Consider the following 23,512-nt stretch of genomic DNA (forward strand, 5'->3'; position numbering starts at 1 on the left):
GGGGTTCACTGGACTTTAGTCTATATGTGAGGGTTACATGTTCTGTACAGTGGTCATCCGCTAAATGGATAGGTATAAAATTATGCACAGACTTTCGACCTTTCTCCTAGCACTGACAGCAGATTGGCAGATTTGGTTTGTGCTGTTTTAAAATAAATATGGGGTTCAAATGATTCATAAATCAGAGTCCCACTTTTTTTTTTAGAAATGCAGTTGTACTCATTAGTTATTTTTTATACTATTTTTAGTGGGATGTTTCCATTAACAACATCACAGTTTGAATCTTTCTTCTTCTTCTTCCTCTCTTTTTCTGCAAACCCACCCATATTCAGGCACCACTTGGCGCCATGTGTTTTTTTTTTTATTGTTGTTTTTTTTTTTAAGACCCCAACCCTGCCTATGTACAATCGCACACACACACTGCCAGTCTTTCATTCAGACCCGTGTTTCTCGTTTTCCTTCATCATGTGTCAGCATCACCCTGGCTGACCCTCTTAATGCGCACACAGACTCCCTCCAGACCACCATGTTCCAGTGTGCCAGCCTCTCTTCTCTGTCTTGTGGTGAGTGTGTGTGCTTTACAAGCCTCTCCCTGGCTCTGTTAAAATGCCTGGCACTCTGTAAACCCATTAGGCTCACACTAAAATAGCATGTAAAACCCATAGATGCAGACAAAATCTCACAGGCGGAAACCTACATGTCTGGCACCCACATATGGATTAACATGAATGCACAGCAATCATGAATGACCATTGGAGGCTTGTCTATCTTGCTGTGTGCTTCTGTAATGCGGCACAAACTCAAAACTTTTACTAACACTCTGCTGTGCCGCTTATCCCCAAAAAATGCACAATACAAATATGGAAAGAACACAACGATTTATAAATCTATAAACACTATATTTAATTTAAAATTGTAAAAAAACACAAAAAAAAAACAGGTAAAATGAAGGAAGTGTTTCAGCAATCATCAGCGAGGTTTAAGACAAACAATCACAGCATATAAAAGCCAGGTGAGATCCCATTACCAATCAGAACATAATGAAAAACACCGGCAGAAAAAACGTGCCAAAGGTAGCAGACGCGTGCCAACAATCGTAATCATAATACACTCCTACAGTTCTACAAAAATAGTATCAACACACAACCAGCAAACACAACAGTATTAAAACCACTGGAATAGGAAACGTAAACAGAAAAATGTGTTTCCACTAAAGTTATCAGACATCAAAAAATACATAAACAATCTGAAGAAAAGCCCGTACATGAAATATCACAAGAAAAACCAAATCACTAAAACAGCTGCACAATAGCTCTTGATTCAAGCTTTTAGGGGGTTTCTGTGTGTAGTGGTTGAATCCAGTCTGCAACCCTTTGTATTAAATGTTTGTATACTTTCTATACCTTGGAATTTATGGGAACTCCAATATGTCCAGCTGCATTAAAATGCTTTCATCAACATACATCTTATATCGCTTTTGTGCTCAGAGATTCTGACTTTTAGGTCACGAGTAAATCACAAATTAGGTTCTCTAAGAAACTAGATTTTTGAGTTTCTTTTTCCTTCCAGTGTAAGTGGTGTAGAAAAGCATCCTCTTTGAACACAGCAGTGGATACAATTTAACATGGGATTCGTGATCAAGCTTTATACAGGGAGTGCAGAATTATTAGGCAAATGAGTATTTTGTCCACATCATCCTCTTCATGCATGTTGTCTTACTCCAAGCTGTATAGGCTCAAAAGCCTACTACCAATTAAGCATATTAGGTGATGTGCATCTCTGTAATGAGAAGGGGTGTGGTCTAATGACATCAACAGCCTATATCAGGTGTGCATAATTATTAGGCAACGTCCTTTCCTTTGGCAAAATGGGTCAAAAGAAGGACTTGACAGGCTCAGAAAAGTCAAAAATAGTGAGATATCTTGCAGAGGGATGCAGCAGTCTCAAAATTGCAAAGCTTCTGAAGCGTGATCATCGAACAATCAAGTGTTTCATTCAAAATAGTCAACAGGGTCGCAAGAAGCGTGTGGACAAACCAAGGCGCAAAATAACTGCCCATGAACTGAGAAAAGTCAAGCGTGCAGCTGCCAAGATGCCACTTGCCACCAGTTTGGCCATATTTCAGAGCTGCAACATCACTGGAGTGCCCAAAAGCACAAGGTGTGCAATACTCAGAGACATGGCCAAGGTAAGAAAGGCTGAAAGACGACCACCACTGAACAAGACACACAAGCTGAAACGTCAAGACTGGGCCAAGAAATATCTCAAGACTGGTTTTTCTAAGGTTTTATGGACTGATGAAATGAGAGTGAGTCTTGATGGGCCAGATGGATGGGCCCGTGGCTGGATTGGTAAAGGGCAGAGAGCTCCAGTCCGACTCAGACGCCAGCAAGGTGGAGGTGGAGTACTGGTTTGGGCTGGTATCATCAAAGATGAGCTTGTGGGGCCTTTTCGGGTTGAGGATGGAGTCAAGCTCAACTCCCAGTCCTACTGCCAGTTTCTGGAAGACACCTTCTTCAAGCAGTGGTACAGGAAGAAGTCTGCATCCTTCAAGAAAAACATGATTTTCATGCAGGACAATGCTCCATCACACGCGTCCAAGTCCTCCACAGCGTGGCTGGCAAGAAAGGGTATAAAAGAAGAAAAACTAATGACATGGCCACCTTGTTCACCTGATCTGAACCCCATTGAGAACCTGTGGTCCATCATCAAATGTGAGATTTACAAGGAGGGAAAACAGTACACCTCTCTGAACAGTGTCTGGGAGGCTGTGGTTGCTGCTGCACGCAATGTTGATGGTGAACAGATCAAAACACTGACAGAACCCATGGATGGCAGGCTTTTGAGTGTCCTTGCAAAGAAAGGTGGCTATATTGGTCGCTGATTTGTTTTTGTTTTGTTTTTGAATGTCAGAAATGTATATTTGTGAATGTGGAGATGTTATATTGGTTTCACTGGTAAAAAATAAATAATTGAAATGGGTATATATTTGTTTTTTGTTAAGTTGCCTAATAATTATGCACAGTAATAGTCACCTACACACACAGATATCCCCCTAAAATAGCTAAAACTAAAAACAAACTAAAAACTACTTCCAAAAACATTCAGCTTTGATATTAATGAGTTTTTTGGGTTCCTTGAGAACATGGTTGTTGTTCAATAATAAAATTATTCCTCAAAAATACAACTTGCCTAATAATTCTGCACTCCCTGTAGTGACCGTTACTACAATGTAGAAAATTGTTTCGGCTAATTAATTTATGCTAAAGCTGAAATGCTGGGGGAGACAACATATTCTTTTCAGTGGGCTTAGTTTCATACTTTACCAAATCCAACCAGTGGTGACAGACTTAGACATTCATAAGTCTTTCAGGCAGGATCAGTGAGTGGTAAAGCTAAAGAGCAATAAGGTCAGCATATGAGGTAAGCAGAGATGAAAGGATGAAGTGGGTAATCAAGTGTATATATTCACGCTTGTCTGGTGGAAGGAGAGAGTTGTAGAAAGAGGCTTCTTTTATTTCAAAATATGACATTTTGTGGGTTTTTTAATGTTCTGATTTTAGATGCATCTTGTGCGTTTCAGTGTGTCATCCTCTGGCATCACTGCTTTGATCAATCGACTGCATTTTTCAGATTTGACAAGTATGAAGGCTTTGTCAAAATCACTCCCTGTTTTCTACATAGTGGACTACATTTATTGTATTTATTTCAGCGTCTGTGTGAATTTTTCATTACACGGTGGCCAAAAATAATACACAGCAAGACTGAAACTTGTGTCCATGTCATAAATACTGCAGTTGCTGCCATTTAATGGACATGTAGTCGTTGGTGATGATGCAATTTCAAGATGAGAAGTGACAAACGTGTCTGAAATCTCAATTCACCTTCGAGACACAAGTTTTTATTTTGTGTCAAATAGCTCTTGTCTGACAGAAACTTACTGGACAAAAATACTTCTCAATATGTAAATACTTGATAAAAGTATTTGTCACTTTACACCTACAGGAGCTGCTTCCCTATGGAAAGAAGCTCTCAGTGCAGGCTTTATGTGCTGATGTTAATGACGGGGGACTCTTTTACCGGCGACTTTTACCCACTTAGCACCTCAGGATTCAGAGAAAATGGTCATCCACTTTGAGGCTGAGCTGCTGTGGCTCCTAAACACTTCCACTTTGCAATGATACCACTTAAAGTTGATCATCTAGGAGGAAAGAAGTTTCAAAAACTGTCTCATTGTGACAGAAGCATTTTATTACAGTACCACACTCGAATTCAGTGAGTAAGTCTTAATCTTTCACAAATCTTTGTAAAGGCAGACAGCATGGTTAGGTGCTTGATTTTATACACTCGTGGCAATGAATGAAAACACCTGAATTCAAAGTTTAAGAGGCGTAACCCCGTACTTTTCACCATAACCTAATTTATTAAGAAGCTCAGAACAGCGGGAGATGTATAGGGCATATAAATCTCATGCATGTGTTGAAGTAGTGTGGACTGATACATGTTATAAAATGAAAGAGCATTTGTTCCCTAAGATGTGCAAGTGATGTTTAAAATGGTTAAAAAATAACACACTTTAAGTTTTGTTTGTTCATTTTTAAAGCACAGCTGCTCTTTTTTACTTCAGTTGTGTTTTTGTGAGGTGTAAAAGCAGTAGAAGTAGATCTGTCCCTTAACTTTTAATACTTTATGTTTTAAAAAAAATAAATTTTAGTGTTTTTTCTTTCTTTTAAGTGCAGGATTATGTCTTTTTGTGGCAGTTGTGCATTGTTTTTTTGTGCTTTTATATTGTTCTTTTTGTGGGCGATTTCTTCAGAACCTGTCAGTAAACCAATTTTCCCAGCAGGGACAACAAAATGACTGAACTGAACTGAACCGAAGAGCTTTTGCAAATGAGGCCATTCGTTTGAATTTGACATTTGAGTGACTGGGCCCTCTCTCGTATCCACTGTTCTGACATTTACTCAGTGAAAGTGTTAGACTAATGAAACTTAACATTATCCAGGTCAGCCTTTTACGTGTCATCTTTCAGCTAAGCTAAGCACAGTAGTGAGCTTTTAGCAAAAGGCCAGTTTCAGTAATGATGATGGATCTTCCGGAGACATTTATTTTGCTCTTCTGTTTCTATGTGTTTGTTTCCATCTCTCTCTTTAACCTCGGCTGAACTACAAAAGTAACAATGATTCCAATAGAGAGGTTTTACTAAAAGGGCTGTTTTCTGTGCCATAGTCATAATAATAACCTTTATGACTCAATGACGTCTCTAACAAGCACTGAAGAGAACTGGCGTCATATTCTTCCACACACTCGCGCGTGCACACACAGGAAGGCTTTCTCTCACGCGCTTCTCTCTGGCCTACGTCTGGCTATAAGAGTGAAGGTATAAGGATCTCTTGGCTGTGTTTGTTTATGGCTGTTTGTCTAACTGTTCGAGTATTTGAAAGAGCCGTCAAGGTCAAGTTTGTTGTATATTTGTTGAAAACTATGAGATTGTGTAAGTGTACGAGTCTTTTTAAGCCCATACTGAAGACATTTGCGCGCGTTAGGTCCTGTAAAAAAAAATGTATTAAGTGTTATTGGCCGAGTTGGACATTTTATCACTGCTCTTATGAATCCTGCTTGAATTGTCAGCCCATGACACTCTATCTGCTAAAACTCAAACGGCTCCCAGTGAGTGGCTGCGACTGTTTCTTAGCCAACTCAAACTAGAGAAACACCACGAAAACCGAGTCCTCATATTTACGACTCTACAACTCATTGTAATGAAAGAAAACACCGCACAATTACACACTTCAAATGTCTTTGTTGTTACAGTGTGATCTCCAAATAATAAGCTTGTCAGAGAGAAATGAGCTTTCTCTTTGCTTGTTTTTTAAGTTATACAACAAGTAATCTGTGAGGTTTCCACAGCCTCACAGTTGTTAAATCTACTAAAGTGACTCATGGCTTTTTAACAAACTTCCACTGCAATGGAGATGTACCATTCTGCTCCTGCAGCCCGAGACATGTCGCTTTTGTAAAGAAGAGAAAACTAAAGACTCTGTAGCTGTTATGTGGAGATAAGAGCAGTGAAATTAGTAGTTCTAAATATAACTGACAGTGTTATCTCTCAAATTAGGATTAATTGGCCCTTCTAAATGACTCTAAAGCTGTGCTAGATAACTTGGCCCTCTAGTGATTCTGAATGGTATTGCAGCAGTTTTTGTCGGTAAGACGCAAGTGCTTGACTGTCTTGTTTTCGGTTAACAGCATAGCTAACTCTCAGGATTGCTACTGTGCAAAACAATACAAAATCAAAAAAAGAAGAATCTACTTTCAGAGACTCCCCTATTCACAAGGGGTTACCACAGCGAGTAGCTTCACATGTTTGTAAGCTGGATACCAACAGGGACTGATGTCTCTTCCTGCGATCAAACCAAGGTTTGCTTGTTAGGAGGAATTAGTGGTACAGAAATGCAATACTGAATCTGTGTAGCATGTACTGACATTGCTTGGGAAGTTCACGTCAGGTTTCGCGGTAGGTTTTCAGAGGGGTTTGCGGTTATGACATAGAAGATGTTCGCTGGAGCAAACATCTGGTAAGAACTTTTACATATTGCTTATACTATTAGACTCTTGTGGAGAAAGCCGTGTTCAGCACATTGTGATTTACAAGTATTTGACTCCTCGGATAACAAGAAAAGGTTTGAAACTACAGTTTTGAGGGGTGTGCAATCTCATAAATTAAGAAAATGTGAGAAAATTACTGTGGCATTGCCTTCTGAAGATATGCTAATAGACTTACAGCTAACCTGGGTTTGTTTGTGCAGTTGCTGACATACTTCCCCTTTAGCATGGGAAAATTCCAGCACGGTGGCAGCACTAAAAGAAAGATTTATAGGCAACCAATCTAAACACTGATATTTCAGTGGAGATTTCATAATAACAAGTTAAAGAAAAAATGCTCTTTAACTAAAACTTTGAAGTCTGTTCAGAGGTACAAATTAGGTTTCAAATGCACACTATCATGTTTTTTCAGCTCTACACCCTGATGCCCTGTAGCAAATTGATGCCCTCTTCACAGACCACATGTGTCTGCTTTAGGACCCATCGTGGTTTTAAGGTCACTGATTGGAAGACTTTTGATGGACAGGACATAGAAAAACAGGACAGGGTTGAGCTGGAACTTTAACATCACAACTGATAATGCAGAGCGTGACTACAGTACAACAATGGCAGTGATAGCCCAGTTGTGAGAATGTGTATCTGTTTATGCTGAATTTGAACATCCACTGTGAGTTTTTTTTAAAAGTGTACTTTGTAGACTGTAGGTGTGGTGATAGTTTTCCAGTGTAACTACTTTTCCTGTCTGCTTGTCGTTCTGTTTTGTGGCTTTGTCTTTCATAATAGTTTAGTGTGAATGTGCAGCCCCCAGCGAACAGTCACGGCTGGAGATTTTTTAAGCTGTTGTTTTCATGAATTCTCTTAAAAGCCCAGAGGTGGATTCTTTAAATTTTGCTCACTCAGCCTAAAGAATAAACCCGTTACTGTCACTGTAAACCTGGCCATTGTTTGTTTCAATCATATAAACTTTTACATACGCTATTATTCAAGTCTGGGTGGATAGGGTGTAAACTGCAACTTGATTCTATATATGGTGGAAGGATAGAAGCTGAACTTTGAGAGTTTCACAACTCAGAATTGTTATTTAGATTGCTGCAAGATTAGATTAGATTGAAGTAGATGGTTTAAATCTCCATTTACTTGGGAAGTTGTTTTGCTTGCGCCTTCATCTGAGCTTTTTGATTAATTAGCTATAAATCAAAGTGCATGTGTCTGTGTTTAAATGAAGTTGTAAGACGGGAGTTGAGTAGTAGATGAGAGAGAGGAGGAAGGGGTGGAGAGGAGACGTTTGGGAGCTGAGCAGACATTAAGGCTCATCTATTTGTGTTGCATTGTGGTCTGGGGTCTCTCTAAGCTTTCATTAGGCAGCTCTGCTTCCTGCTCGAGGATGATTGTTTTTTCTCTAAACACGACACTGAGGTCCTCAGCAATCATTACACACACACACACACACACACACACACACACACACACGAAGCTGTGTATGCATGACTTCAGAGGACAATGCATCACATTAACTTCATGCTAAATTACCATAACCATTACTTGACTTAAACCAAGTTTTCATACCAGGGAAGTTCCACAGTGTAACAGTATACACACTTTGATGTCCTCACAGTGTAAGTAAAGTGCACAGTATATACTTAGAAATACAGCTAAAAAGAGGCGCAGTGAGACATGCACATGTCCTCTGCACCTTTTTCACAGTCACACACACACATTGGCCTTCGTCGGTCATTACAGACAAGCTGCTGGTTTTTATGCAGATTTATTGAATGCAGTCTTAATGGCTTTACCAGTCGTTCTCTTTTTACATGCATTTGTCATTTCCTGTCTTTCACTTCTTTTACCCTTGATCTCCGCCTGTCTTTGGTTATCACTTTCTCCTCCCTCTTCTGTCTTTTTACTCTCCTCTCTTGCTTTTCACTGTTCTTTGAAATATTTTTTCCCACTCCACACTCTGCTATTGTCACTCACCCTTGCTGAGTCTCCACCACCTTTGTCTTTCTCTCTCTTACACCATTTTAGCTCTGCCTTCGATCTCTACCTCTTTTCCACTTTTATCTTTTTCTTTCTTCTCCCTTTTTCTTGATAAGAAGCAGCAGGTGAAGGTCAAAGATGTCAATTCAAACACAACAAGATATGCAAAGAAAACGCTTTCTACTCTAAGATTTTTTTATTTCTATTTTAAGCATTTTGGGTTTTTTTTATTTTTTTATTTACTTTTTTTTTTACAGTGGCTGCTATTGTCGAAGTGCAGCTTAATGTATTTGTGCTGCTATTCCTTCACCAGCTTCCTTTTGATGCTCTATAGCCATGCTGCAGGAATTTATTTAAGTACAGCCATAAAAACATTTTACACAGATTTCTGTGGAACAATTAATTTTGTGCAGATGTCATACTTTCACTGCTTTATGCAAGCAGAGAAATATGTGTGTTTGTGTGTGTGTGTGTGTGTTTTTTTAAGGAAGAATTGTAAATGAAGTCTTGTACAGTGGAATATGATTGATGATTTTCCGGCATGGCATTGAGTGCCAAGATAGAATTTGTTGATAAAATTCAAAACTGATAGCTATGCAGTTTTTTTTAATCATTCAAGACACACACCTCCTCTTACTTCAGTTCTTACTTGTTCTCATTCAAAATGATATGTGGCTTTATATTTTTCCTTGTGTATTACTACAGATACATGTTGACATCATAAATAAAAAAACTTGACTTCCTAGGAGTTTTTAAGTGTTTGATGTAAGTTTGATGAGTCAGTCAGTATGCCATGCTATGAGCTGTAACACTAATTTAAAACTAAAGTAATATATTTAAAAAATTGCGCACCTATAGGTTTAAAAACAGCGAGTGTGAGTACCACACAGGTTCTTCACGTCTTTTTCTCAGCTCTGTTTTAAGATTTTTGCCTGGCCGCAGTCCTAGTGAGGGAAACTGCTCAATATAAAGCTTTTAGATATATTAATATAAATTGCCCAGCTTTTGAAAAGTGCTTTGGACCCTCCTTAGCTTGCTTGGTGTCTTTCTTCTTTAAAAGCATATTCATTTTTTTTAAAACATCTAGGCTTATTTTTGTTGCACCTTTGCATTGCATGTAAAGTAGCACTTTCATTTTAACAAGAAAACTAAATCAAACCAAAGAATAAATAAATAAATAAATTCTTGTACAACCTTAGAACTGTGGATTATTTTATATTAAACTGCCATCTTTTCAGATTGGCCTTCTGGGAGGTTACACCTACAGTATATACAGTTAATGCTGCAGTCTGTTTCTGCTGCTTTTTTCTGCAGCCATTAGTGTTGTAAGTCCAGCCACATATAGTCACTCCTCTAGGGCCGATTAAGGTTTTAGGTCTCGCTCTGCAAGTTTGGTTCCCTTTAAAAGTATCCCACTGTTACAGTTACCACACATATATTCAAAAGCACCTTTAGCGGAAGGTTTGAGGGCTCCCAGATTTGAGTGTCCCTCCCAAGAAACTCCTCCCACACTCTGGGCTTGTAAATATGAATATGTTCCTGTAGTCAGTTTGGCTGATTATATAACCTAATAAAATAAAATTACCAAGTGATGCTGAATTGCCTGAAAAACACTTCCCATGATTTTTTTTCTTAAGAAAACTGCGATGCTTGAACGGTGCAGTGTTTTAGTCCTCAAGGAACAGTTTAAGGCACAAGTCCTCAAGCTCTATTCCCACTGCAGCTTGTTAGCTCGTGTTATTAGCTGAGCTGCCTGGGCAGGAAAGCACACACACACTTTGGTGCTTTTGGGCTTGGTGCAGTAAAGGCAGCCAACTTCTAAAGCAGTCTACATACAGTATAAGCCGGTTAGAGTATAATGGTTTAAATAGAGACGGGCAGAGCAACAGGGATTATGACCGTCTGTGTAGGCCTGTTATACTTTATCCCTTTGCTGTTCTTCATAAAGGAGTTTCTGTAGCACCACTCAGAGAAGCTCCATAAACCTTCTGTGATTGCATCTTTACTTCCTGCATTTATGCTCTTGCGGGATATCATTAGGCAAAAATTTGCTCACTAGCCTTTTTCTGTATCCCGACATCACCGATCACTCTCCAGTGTTGTTTCAAGCAGATTATATCATTAATGCAAAAACAACCGTTTCACCTTTTACCCTAAACATTTCCTGCTTTTTTGCAGCTGTACTTTTTTCTGTCAGTTTTAACATGTTAATGTTCTTGCAGTTTGTGTGTTTTATTGTTACACTTTATCAGCAAACTGTTAAGAATGAACTTTCTACTTTTGTTTTATAGCTCTAAATGTCCCGCCAGTCCTAGACATCCAATATCTGTAAAAAAAAGAAAGAAATATACAACACGATATAAAAACATAAAAAATATACAGAGGTTAACACATTTGTTAGATCAGCTGTTATAAAAACAAGAAAACTCAAATATTTTAGAAATCTGTCATAAACTAATTTAAAACTATAAAAATAATATTATTATTTATTATTTTAAAAAGCTACATTTATATTTTTATACCCAGATTTGAGCTGGCACACTGGATGTCTCTGAGAAGTCAGAAATTATTTAAATTAAATTAAATTAAATTAAATTAATCAAGCATAACAATCAACAGCTAAACCACAGAAAAAAATAAAATTTACAATTTTTTTCAGCTTTTTGTGTATAAAAATTAATGAAAATTGATGGAAAACAACAATAATTATATTTTAGCATTAAAATATGATGGATTAACCATTACAAAAACATTAAAAATTGGTTTTGGTAATCACCAATGCTGTTAATTTAAGACAGCTGTGGCATATGCCTTAGACTGTGTGGAGATCTAATAAATGTGTTAAGCACGGTATTTTTCTTTTTGTTTTAACTGCTCTGTTTGTTGTTGTTTTTTACTATATTAAGCACTAATTGGATTGTACATCGGCCTTTCTCTACCCTCGATTTTTCAACTGATTTTTATGTGAAGGATCTGTGTTGAATTTACCCAGAAATTCAATGAAAAGAAATTGAATAGTTTTTGCTTTCTCCATCTTAGCCCCTCTATTATGAAATTAAGACTGTTGATCACTAATGTCAGTAAACTACCAGTTCCTGACACAATAACGTCAAAAAAAGGCAACAAATAACAAAAACTGGCTCTAGATACGATTGTACTATATGTATAGTTCTTTTGAACTCCCCGGAATGAAGTGGAGTTCTTAATTGAGACGATCTAGTTAGAAGTTATCGGGTAACACCAAGTCGAGCTTAGTTAACAAGCTGCATCCATAGACTTCTGGCCTCATAATCATCTCTAACTTAAAAACTGTAGTAACAAAGCAGAAGATGCTGGTGTGTCTGCAGCAGGCAGTTGTTCTGCTTACAGATACTAATGCATTCTAGTTATATATTTGTTCTTCTGTCTTTTTGCCTTTTGCTGTTTGATTGTTTCTCTCTCTCCGTTAATCTCAGCACGCTATCTCTACGGTTCCTTTAGAAAATATAAGCATTCCTTTGCAGTGTGTGTCAAAGGGTCAGTGTGCACACACCGTACCTCACTCTGATTCTCATGCTGATAACCAGCGTCTGCGCTTCTGTGTGTGTGCGTGTGCATGATAGATAGTAATCCATCACCATAATGGAGCTTTAATGGCTGCAGTAAAAATCATCTTCGTCAAACTCTCTCTCTATTACACAAACACACAACTTACGTGTACCTCTGTCTACCTTGTCTACCTCTCTGTTTCCCACAATCCTCTCTGCCACTCCATAAATCCGACCTCAAGCTTACAGCGTTTGCTTTAGCCTCACGCTGTGCACTCACACACACACCTGGCATGTCAAAACCCAAACCACTGGATCACACACCAATTCACCAACACCTACACTTATAAACACACATACATGCATGTGCATACACACACTCACACACAAACACGCACGCAGTTACAAGAGTCATGAATCTGGCAAATTTTTCCCACTTTCATTATTTCGTCTGCATTTCTCTCTGACCACACACTGTGATTGCATGAGACACGATCCATGGGAGCTTACAACCAAAACATCCAAGCTAGTACCTCATACCTGGAAACTGTTTATATTTAATTTCTTTGGGTCATTAACAACTTTTGGATTATGTGTAGCAAGAGAGGAAGTCTATTGCTTGGCAACAAAGAGACTTTTTCTTCCCCTACCGAGTATTAAATTTTGATCATTTTCTAAAGAAAGCTGTGTTTTGTTTTTCTAGTTCTGGCCATCATTCATCATATCAGTCATGATATCAGTTATGAGAATATTTTTCTCCCTGGGTTAATTGTAACAATTTAAGAATGTTGCAACTCAGCTTTTTAATGGAGACCATTATACTTGCAGGCATGAAAAAAGGGGGGAAGCAAGAGGGGAATCAAGGTCATCACATTGGTTTTTGTTTTCATTACTGAAAAAGGGGATCATATTAGAGATTTCCTTACAGTCGGTCACGAAATAATTTCAGTCAGGGCCACTTTGGTCTAAAAGATGATTGTTATTCCATGTGCAGCAATTTACATTTGGCAGTACAGTTGTTTTGTTCTATGCAGAGAAAAGCGGTTAGACCTTTGGTACTGAACAGAGCAGACATCACAAAAATCTGAACATGATTGAGACACAATGAAAAGAAGAAACATGCAGACGTAGGTTGCAAAGCAGCTTGCGGAGGAAGCAGCAACTCTAGACAGGCTAAAGTGACTTAAATAACCTATCCTATATGACTTTTGCCAATAGGCACCGTGGGTTATCAATGACATCAACCCTATTAGCTAGTGTACGAGGGACCTTAATTATAAATCTGTTAATATAATTAAACTTAGTAGCTATATCCTCAATCATCCATCTCACGATAGTGCTTGACTCAAAGGCAACTGGATTTCTTTTAGGTTCTTTAAGATGACCTCTTAAAGAACCTCTTTAAGACCTCTTGAAAGCCTTCTATAGTTTTAAAAGCTGGCGAGGAGTCCCAGGTATTTAACCTCTAGTGGGACATGTCAGGACATCTTTGTGAATCATTGCCCACCCTATAGCCATGTAAGTTGTTAAAGTCAAATGGCTGAGGGTGGACTGGCAGTTGGAGGCTCTCTTGGTGTCGTAGGCCATCACCTCTCTCCAGTCATCTGTTTTCTCTGCTTCACGGCACAGCATGCACAACACTGCACAACTTGCAGTGAGGTTTGCCAGGACCTATAATAAGAGGACCAAACAATCACTCCACAGGTCTTATGGTATATCATAGGAGAAACTGCTCTTACATTGTAGATCACAGGTGTCGAACTCCAGGCGTCGAGGGTCGATGTCCTCCAGGTTTTAGATGTGTCCTTGATCCAACACCGCTGACTTAAATGGCTAAATTACCTCCTCAACATATCTTGAAGTTCTCCAGAGGCCTGGTAATGAACTACTCATGTGATTCAGGTGTGTTGACTCAGGGTGAGATCTAAAACCTGCAGGACACCGGCCCTCAAGGCCTGGAGTTTGACACCCCTGTTGTAGATGTTCACATCTTGGACAGGGAAGACAGATATTTTGACAGAGCTGTGCCTAACCGGATCAACCAATGTTGCGCAGAAGAGGTAGCCTCGTAGAGGTAGGTTGATCCGGTTAGGCACAGCTCTGTCAAAATATCTGTCTTCCCTGTCCAAGATGTGAACATCTACAACAGGGGTGTCAAACTCCAGGCCTTGAGGGCCGGTGTCCTGCAGGTTTTAGATCTCACCAAAAAATGTATGCCCTTGTAAAAATTGTGCATACAATTTCAGATAGAGTGTAAGAAGACGCTGGTTATTGTAATTAGTCACAAACCCAAAAATTAAGGAACAGCCGATTTTCTAAACTTAGGGGGAACAAATGTTGCAGCATTGTAATGTTTTCTGTTAAATCACCAGTCCAATAATGACAGACTAAATTTTAAAAACAAGCTCCAGACTGCACACATCAAAATTTTCCTAAAGCTGGTTTTAAATAAAAGCTGCCAATGACCACAGAGTCGACTGTTCTGCATGATGTGATATGTTCTTATGGACACAAGAGGCATTGAATTTATAAAACTAAATGTGCAAATTATTACAGCGGTTCTGGTGTTCGTTAAGTAAGATGATTGAGGTGGTAGCCAACATGCTTTTTTTATTTCCTCAAGACATTACTGATCAATTTTATGCCTAAAAACACATGAGGATTGTGCTATAACGTAATCTCATAATAGCATGGCTCTTGTTTTTTTTTTAATCGTCATCCTGTTTTTAAGTTGTGTTTAACACATTAATTTCAGATTTTTAGGCACTTTTTGAAGTCTTTTTCCTCCGGTGTAGGTCAAGGTTGCCTGAGTCAGAAAGCAGATGCAGCAGACAGATACTAAACTATTTATCTCTTCTCAGTTGTCTTACACTCTTATCTTTACTGCTGTGTTTTTCTAGGTGATTGCAACTAAAATGCAAGGCCGTTAAGCTAAATCACCTGCAAACACCACCAGTGTAGAAAAGTGTAGCGGGGCTTTCTGATTCTTCCAACACGAGTGTGCAAGGACATTGGCCAGAGTAAGAATGAGGACAGCAAATCAGTGGAAATGATAAAAAAAATCAAGGTGCAGATAATGAGGGCAGATAGAACAGAAAGAGAGATAAGTGATAAAAGTTGGACTATGTGCTCAAAAATCATCACTCTGTTTGACAGCTCATCACTTCCACGCAACCGTGATTCATCAGAGGCCTAAACGAACGTGTCAAAATTATTCCATAGACCTCCAAAGTTGTTGTTTTGCAAAGCATCTGTTTTCTGCTTACATCACCTGGAAAGACTGAATAAGTCATTAATTTTTTTGTTGTTGTTTTTGCTGTGGGGGGTTGTTCCCTGCTGTCTGAAACTAATGGGGCTTTCCGAATATGCCAATTTGAGCCAAACTTGCTCAGTCTCTCCAGTTCGGTCCCATTCTCTTCTTGCATATTACTTTGATTATCTTCTCCTATTATATTAATTCTTTGCCTGTCAGCATTTCTTTTTGGCTCTACAAAATCGTATGTTTTAGTTTAGGTAGCTTGGTTTCCTCTCAGCTTCTGGTTTCCGACTTGGAGTTTTGCATGTTCTCCTTGTGTCTGTGTGGTTTTTTTTCCCATTCACTGCAGTTAAGTGAAAGTAGATAAGATGCAGTGATAGTAGGGAACAGGTAGAAGACAGCCTGGACAAATGAGGAATGAAATTCAGTAGAAGCGAGAGAAGAATACATGTGTGTGAATGAAAGAGAGGCAGGTGCAACAGTAAAGATGCAAGGAGTAGAGGTAGTGAAGGCAGGTGAGTGTAAATATATGAAGTCAGCCATACAAAGTGTAAGGAAGAGGACTCCCTTACTGCATTTATTTATATTGTATTGTCTGTATAGCACTTTAGAGCACACCTTTCACTTTATTAAAAGCACCTTATCAAGCACTTTATGAGCATTGCACTTTAAGCATGGATTTGCACACAAGAAGTTTAAATATTTATTGTCTATTTATTGGGAATTTTAAAATCAGTTGGTAGCCTTATTTCAGATCCTGCACAGCTGCTCCTCGTCAAGGAATGTGGTGGTTGTCTGTCAGGAGAGAAGAATGGTGATTGAGATTGTGATTAAGGTTTACCAATAAGGAAAACTAATGCAAGTGTGTGTGTGAAATCTAGGGATAAAAGTGGTGCAAATAAGTGTTTGTAAGTTAATGATTACTCACCTTTCTTGCCTGTGTCCTCTTCAAGGTGTTTGGGCAAATGTTTCCCCGGGGGTCCAGACACCATTTAAAGGTTCCGGGAGAGACCATTGGTAAAGAGAGTGTGGTGAATCTTTTTGTGCTTGGGTTTCTGGGTTTTTATAATATTGGGTTTGGTGTAACATTAAAGTGTGAAGTATTTATTAATATGTAAATGTGAAAATGTATTTATGTATTTATTTATTCTTATTGATATATTGTATACTGTGGTGGAAGGTTGGGATTTAAGAATTTACCTGAGAGTGGAATAATGGTTAAGTCTGTGACAGCTGAACATATTTAAGGCTGCCAGTTGTCATTAGAGGATGGATTTTTGTGCTGTGAAGAAGCTCGACAAGTTAATTGTTGTAAGGAGAGCCGTATAGCGAATAAATACTTTGTTCCACTACACTTGCCTTGGTCTGTCTCACTGTGTTTCCAGCCGCTAAGGGCTGCCCTGTTACACAAAGCAACAGACCGTGCACAAAAGAGCTAAAGAAGAGAGTGCAGACAGAGTGGAGTGGGTGGAGACAAGTGTCAGGGGTGATTTGTGACAGATGGATAGCAGCAGGACTGAAAGGCAAGGTTTACAAGATGGTGGTGAGACCTGCTGTGATGTATGGTTTGAAGCAAAAAGCCAGGAGGCAGAGCTGGTGGCAGAGTTGAAGATACTAGGTTTTTTTATTGAGTGACAAAGAGGGACAGGATGAGAAATAAGCATATCAAAGGGACAACTCAGGTTGAGAGGCAAGGCTGAGATGGTTTGGACAACAGCAGAGGTGGGATAGTGGCTATATCGTATAAAGGATGTTAAAGCTGGGGTTGCCAGGCAAGAGGAAAACTACAGAGAGGGTTCGTGATTATAGCAAAGAAGCACATGCAGAGGAGGGTTGGTGTGACAAACAAGGATACTGGGGAAAGGATGTGATGATGACAGATTATCTTCTGTGGTGACCCCTAAAAACAGAAGCAAAGGAGTAAGATGATGAGCTATAGTTTCATTGCTGGCATGAATGGTTTTCTGTTTCTGTGACTGAGAAGTAACCACTAATATCATAGGCTCCACCAGGGAAAATGGATGGATCTACAGCTAATAAGATTCAATACAAACTTGGATTCATATTAAAAGAGGGTTGTTTTTTTTTTAACATCCTCGATGACATTTCAGCAGTTTACATTTTAACTTCCTGAAAGTTGGGGACTTGCATGCTAAACAAAAGGAGTTTCAAAACTGTGGTAAAGCGTTCAGCTCGTTGTCTTTCTGGTCCAAGTATTTAAACAAAATTCCCTGATGCACATCTTGCATTTTCCAAAATGCAACTTGATAGTGTCTTTGATTAGCACTTTCATTGTGCCTTTATACACAACTGTGGCCTATTTCCAATAATTAATATAACAGCATGATATATGGATAATGACTTCCTTTTCCAAGTAATTTATTAGATAGATTATCATTAATCATTAATAGTGTTATTACTTGCATCAGTTTTACACATAAAGAATAAAGCCACTGTGATATAAAATACCACTGAGATTTTCTGGATAACAGATGAGAGCAGAGGGAAGAGGTTAAGACTTAACAAGGGAATATTAGCCAATATTTGACCCAGGCCTCACACACACATATACTCACACACAGACAAACATAAATGTGGGCTTGTGTTACATGGCCGTTTCAGCGGCTCTCGTATTGATACAGATGTATTGGTCATTAAGTCAGTTAGGTTTGACGTCTCAGCCCAACTGCAGCCAAAGATAATAATATCAGCGCTCTCTCAGAGAAATTTTCCACTCTGTCCGAACAGAAAGAACTACAATTTGGTGTTTAAGATTGAAGTCTGATGCGTGTGTGTGTGTGTGTGTTTGTTTGTGTGTCCTAAACCCTGCTCAGTGATCATCCATTGGACTGTTTTTTTTCTTCTCATCAGTCAAAATACTAACAGAATAGTTGGTGTTCTTCTTAGACATAACCACCTGCTAGTTAGCTTAGCAAGATATAGGTGTAAACAGCTACCCTGATTCTTGTTCAGTTTAGTAGTTTATCAGCATATCACATTTGTGTTATCTCTGGAAATGTCAAATCATTATAACCAACAAAGAAGTCAGATGTTATTGATTGTTTAGAAATAATACATCTAATGGAAAATAAATTTGTTGCTCTCATTTAAAGCTAGCTGTTTGTTTTTGGTAAAAAGTAGATATAGCAAGCATAAAAACTTCACCCAGTGCTTTGTAATTCCCATTTTTATTCTTTTTTGTTTGTTTGTTTGTTTAGGGGGGGGGGCATTTTGACTGTCTGGGAGCTAATTTATTTATTTATTTACACGAGAAGGTGAAATGCTAAGCTAGCATTTTATGCTAGCAAGTTCTGTTTATAGGTTGTATAGTTGTGCACTTTAAGATGTTTTTTAGTGCTGAATTAGAAATAAAATATCACAATTTGACTCAAAAGCTCAACAGACTGTTAGGACAACTATCTACAGAGCCAGCTGTATTATTGGTCAGATAACAAGATACTAACTTCACACCTTTTCAGTTCAGTGAATAACATTAGCTGAGGTGAAGCTCAGCTAACAGATGCTAACAGATTGTCATGGACAAACCTTTAGCTATGTTCACATGACGTCAGTGTGTTTTGGACACAACTTCTAGTGGATATTTGTGGAACTGCAGTTTTTGGCACTTAGCCTTGTTTTGATTTTTCAATCCAGGAAGTGGCACCCTGTTAGTTTTTACTCTGAGCTAAACGAACTGGCTGCATATTTATCCTACAGACCTGAACACCATCAGAGAGAAAGTTAATATGAACGTTTTTTCATGAAAGTATTTCTTTTTTTGGCTTTTAAAAAAAAGTCTAAATTTTCTCTTCTCTCTTTCCGGCCTTTTTTTCCTCAGTTGGAGGCGGAGTTAGCACTGTGCGAGAGGGAGGGGGCGGAGCTCCAGGAGTACGCCAATCAAGTCCTGCAGCAGATCGCCGACCGATGCCCTGACATTTTAGAGCAAGTTGTCAACGCCTTGGAGGACAGCTGCTGACACACTAATGCACACACTGGCAGAAAATGATTTTTTTTTTTAAAAAGCTTACATTCAAACATTTAGTCGTATTTAAAGTCAGAAGGCAAACATTTAACACAGCTTGGCCCCATAATTCCCCGATGCACAAATAAAATTAGTGCTGCACATGAATAGGAATACGTTCCCAGCCTTCAAAGAAAAGGGGAACTAAGACAAAAAATCAAATTATTACTGAAAACTGGGCTTTAGTTGCTTTAATTTTCTGTTTAGAGCACTATATCAGCATGCAAGTCAGCTAGAAATAATTGATAATCTACATTTATTTACATTACTACCCCAACACAGAAAGAGCCCTTACTGCACTGGCCATACGCGACACCTTATAGTGAGCTTCCCATGTCCTGGGATTCAACGGGAGGATTTGTATTCGTGACTTGGGGCAAAAAGTATTTTCAAACCTTAACAAAAAGTTGAACATAAGCTGAGCTTGCCAGGTTCTTACACGCTGTTGCCACATTATTGTATTAGTTCAGATTCAAAAATATGTTTATTTCAACTGCCTTTGGCTCTTTACATCATTTGCTGCTATCTTTGTAATTTTTAGGTTCCTTTTTTTTCCACTTTCTTTGTTTTTGTCTGATGAAATGTCCTAACATGCAGTTTCTTTCAGCAGTATTCTCTAGATAGTTGTGTAAATTGTAAAGGGAGCGGTTTAATTAACACATACACAACTTTCGTCAGGGGTAACATGACACTTTAATCTATTGTTTCCCATTATTGATGAAAGGTACAAACTACAGTAAATAACTCGCAAAACTCCCTTTATGAAGACACACTGGCATGGATGGTCTGACTTTCTGTTTCACCACAGAAAATCACACGTCTCCTTCATTTATGGCGCCCATGCCAAAATTAGGTTCAGATAAGAAAACCCCTTTTATGACAATCCCTTTAGCGTTAACATGAGGTGTCAAGTCTGAACTTTACTCATTTACCTTTAGTCAAACGTCTTTTTTTCTTTGTTTTGGGAGGGGAGAAAATATAAAGTAAATGTTATATATATTTTTTTGCTTTTGGTAATATATATTAAACACTAATCTTGTTTAACTGAAAGTGTCGTCATCTGTTGGTTGGTATGCTAGCATATGGTAATGCGTCAAAGTCTTTTCTTTTTTTTCCTTGGACACTGTTATTGGGAACGTGTATTGCACCTACAGAAGGCTTTGTGTCCACCGGGAATGTTTTCTCAGACTCAGTTTCTTGTTCTTGTTGTCTACAGTGGAAATGACACTGCATGTCTCCCACAGCGCTGACAGCCTTAGCATGATTTAAACTTTTACGGCAGTGAGCACTAGAGGTTCAAATTGTTTCAGCTTGAAGCAAAATTTCCTTCTTTCCCCCCCCCCCATCCCTTATACTGTATTGAGTGATGAGGCCATGACGGGAACTGTTTAGCGCTGCTTCCTGGTAAGAAACACCTGGTGGACACAAAATCTAAAGACACAGATTCACATTACGCTCTCAAATCTGACTGGGGACGCTCATGAGAAAAAAGGAAAAAACAGCTTTTGTTTGTTGGCACCTGAGCAGCGTTTTAAAAAGCTTAAAGTCACAGGGGTGCAAACGAGAAGCTTCATTTCAAAGATACCTGAAATCTCACGCTGCTTTGGGTTGAAGGTTCCTCAGATGTCTTTTTTTTTTGTGGTTGTGTTTTAAGAGGGGACCCCAGCAGATCTGAGTGTGTTGTAAGTTCAGTATTTGTTGTCTGTTTTATACTGATAATGTTTGTCACTGGGGGTGATGATGACTGGGACTCACTTTAAATTTCTTGTGGATTAAAAATCAGATTGAGAGAGAATGTAATAAAATATGGATTTATCTTTATTTCTCATGTCATGCCTGTTATTTTCTCTGGTTTGTTCGCTGTCAGATTCTCTGGGATATGTGACAAGTGAAACGAAGAAAACGCTGCTTGATTGTGCCCCCTGATCAATTTTAATCAAATGTAAAAAGTATCCTGTGTTCTAGGGCTGTTCGATATAACGATATATATCGGATGACGATATAAAAACGTCTATCGTTTCATTTTACGCTATCGTTTGTTTCGTGGTGTCGCAAAATAAACCGTTTACGGCAATATTTTTCATCGTTTTGGTGGTCACTGTAGTGGCTATATTCATTTCTTAAAGTTCTCTCTTTCTCTTATATTTAATATAACCACACTACAGACAGACAAGCGCATGTTTTTATGCGTTGTCGTTTGCAACAACGACGGTAACAGCATCGGGTGTCCGCATGTTTATGTTCCACATAAACCTTTCACAATAAAGTTCAAGATCCTGTTGAGACTTTTCAAAATAAACTGGATCACGTGAAAGAGCAGATTATTTACGGACGAGAAGTAAAAAAGAGCCGCCAGGTGCTAAAAAATAAACCTTAGACTCAAACGTTAGAACAGGCTTTTCCCCGCAGCACGCCGTGTAATAAATACTCACAACTTATGTCTAAAAATGTATAGTTTCATGCATCAGTTAAAACACTCGACTCCAGCTACATGACGCGCAGCTGGAAACACTTCCCGCAAGTCGAGCTGCCTGAGATTCACAGAATTTACAGAAAATGTTACATTTTTGTGATTTATATCGTTATCAGGACGATAGAATTCTTATATCGGGATATGAGATTTTGGTCATATCACACAGCCCTACTGTGTTCCACTACTATAAAAAACTCATAAAAGCTAACTTTCTTTCACAGCAGCTAGCGAGCATACTTAGGTAGATCTGTCCTTTTTTTCTGACTTCAGCTTTCCATTCCCTTTGCCTCCTTCATTCTGCCGTGTTTTTCATGTGTACACTGAACTATTTCTCTTATCTTGTGAAATAAACTAAATTTTGATTTGATTTGTTTGAACTACATTTTCATACTAGAAGAGAATGGTTAGTCTGCTAATAGGAAGGCAACAGTAACTCAAATAACCACTTCTTAAAACCAAGGTATGCAGAGGAGCTTCTCTGACCACACAACACATTGAACGTTGAAGCAGATGGGCTACAGCAGCAGAAGACCACACTGGGTGTCAGAACAGGAAATTGAGGCTATAAATTTATACAGACTCACCAAAAGTTGGACAGTAGAAGATTAAAAATAACATTGACTCGCTTGATGAGTCTCCATTTCTGCTGCAACGTTTGGAAGGTGGGGGTCCGAATTTGGAATTCTGCCTTGTATCAACGGCTCAGGCTCGTGTTGATGGTGTATTAATCTGTAACTTTTGGCCTCTAAATAGCAACTGAGTACAGTATAAATGTCAAAGCTTACCTGAGTATTACTGCTGACCATGTCCGTCCCTTCGTGACCACGTTACATCCATCTTCTGATGGTTAATGCTACATATCACAAAGCTCAAATCATCAACTGGTTTCTTGAACTTGACAGTTCGTTGTACTCAAATGACCTCCACAGTCACCAGATTACCAAGAATATTTCCAGCACCTTGTTGAATCTGCGCCATAAAGAAACAAAGCAGTTCTGAATTAGGACTGTGCGATATGACCAAAATCTCATATCACGATATAGGACATTTCTCATCCCGATAATGATATATATCACAAAATAGTGCTTTTTCTGTAAATTCTGTGAATCTTGGGAAACTCTACTTGTGTGAGGTGTTTTCAGCTGGGCGTCATGTACCTAGAGTCCGATGCATGAAACTATATAACTCTTTCCATACTCTTTCACGTGATTCTTGCGTAGGTGGTAGAAGAGGTTTGTCATGTTTGAGTCTGTGGTGGGGACCGGTTTGCAGCATAATTTGCATAGTACAGTTTTCTGGTTTGTGTCACACTTTTTATAACCAAACCAAGTCCATGCTACAAAGGTAGCCCCTCGTTTAGGAATAAGGCCCTTGATTTGTTTTGACTGGTCCTTCTGTTTGCAGCTACCTGATTCTTCCTCATCTTCACTGGCTATGCTGGTATTCTCTGTGCCCTGATGCAAAAATATTGCTGTAAACAGTGTATTTTGCAACACCACGAAACAAACCATAGCGTATAATTTGAAACGATGTTTTCATTTTGTCATCGGATATATTTCGTCATATCGCACAGCCCTATTCTGAATGTAAAGGGAGATCCAACCTAGTACTACTAAGGTATACCTAATAAAGTGTCCGGTAAGTGTATATGA

General features: G+C 38.7%; 1 protein-coding gene across 3 annotated transcripts in view; it reads left to right on the forward strand.

Annotated features, from left to right (window-relative positions):
- LOC146650000 (ELKS/Rab6-interacting/CAST family member 1-like) overlaps positions 1-21,208 on the forward strand; it is a 148,622-nt gene extending 127,414 nt beyond the window's left edge. For all 3 annotated transcript variants that reach the window (XM_085387895.1, XM_085387896.1, XM_085387897.1), the window contains one exon: positions 19,205-21,208. In XM_085387895.1, coding sequence (XP_085244021.1) covers positions 19,205-19,342 — 138 coding nt within the window. In that variant the 3' untranslated portion in view covers positions 19,343-21,208. The remainder of the gene's footprint in view (positions 1-19,204) is intronic.
- The last annotated feature ends 2,304 nt before the right edge of the window (positions 21,209-23,512 follow it).

The sequence above is a fragment of the Rhamphochromis longiceps genome, linkage group LG17, assembly GCF_057381845.1.
Source record: "Rhamphochromis longiceps isolate RC_006_pf linkage group LG17, R_longiceps_female_GT1.1, whole genome shotgun sequence".
Taxonomy (NCBI): Eukaryota; Metazoa; Chordata; class Actinopteri; order Cichliformes; family Cichlidae; genus Rhamphochromis; species Rhamphochromis longiceps.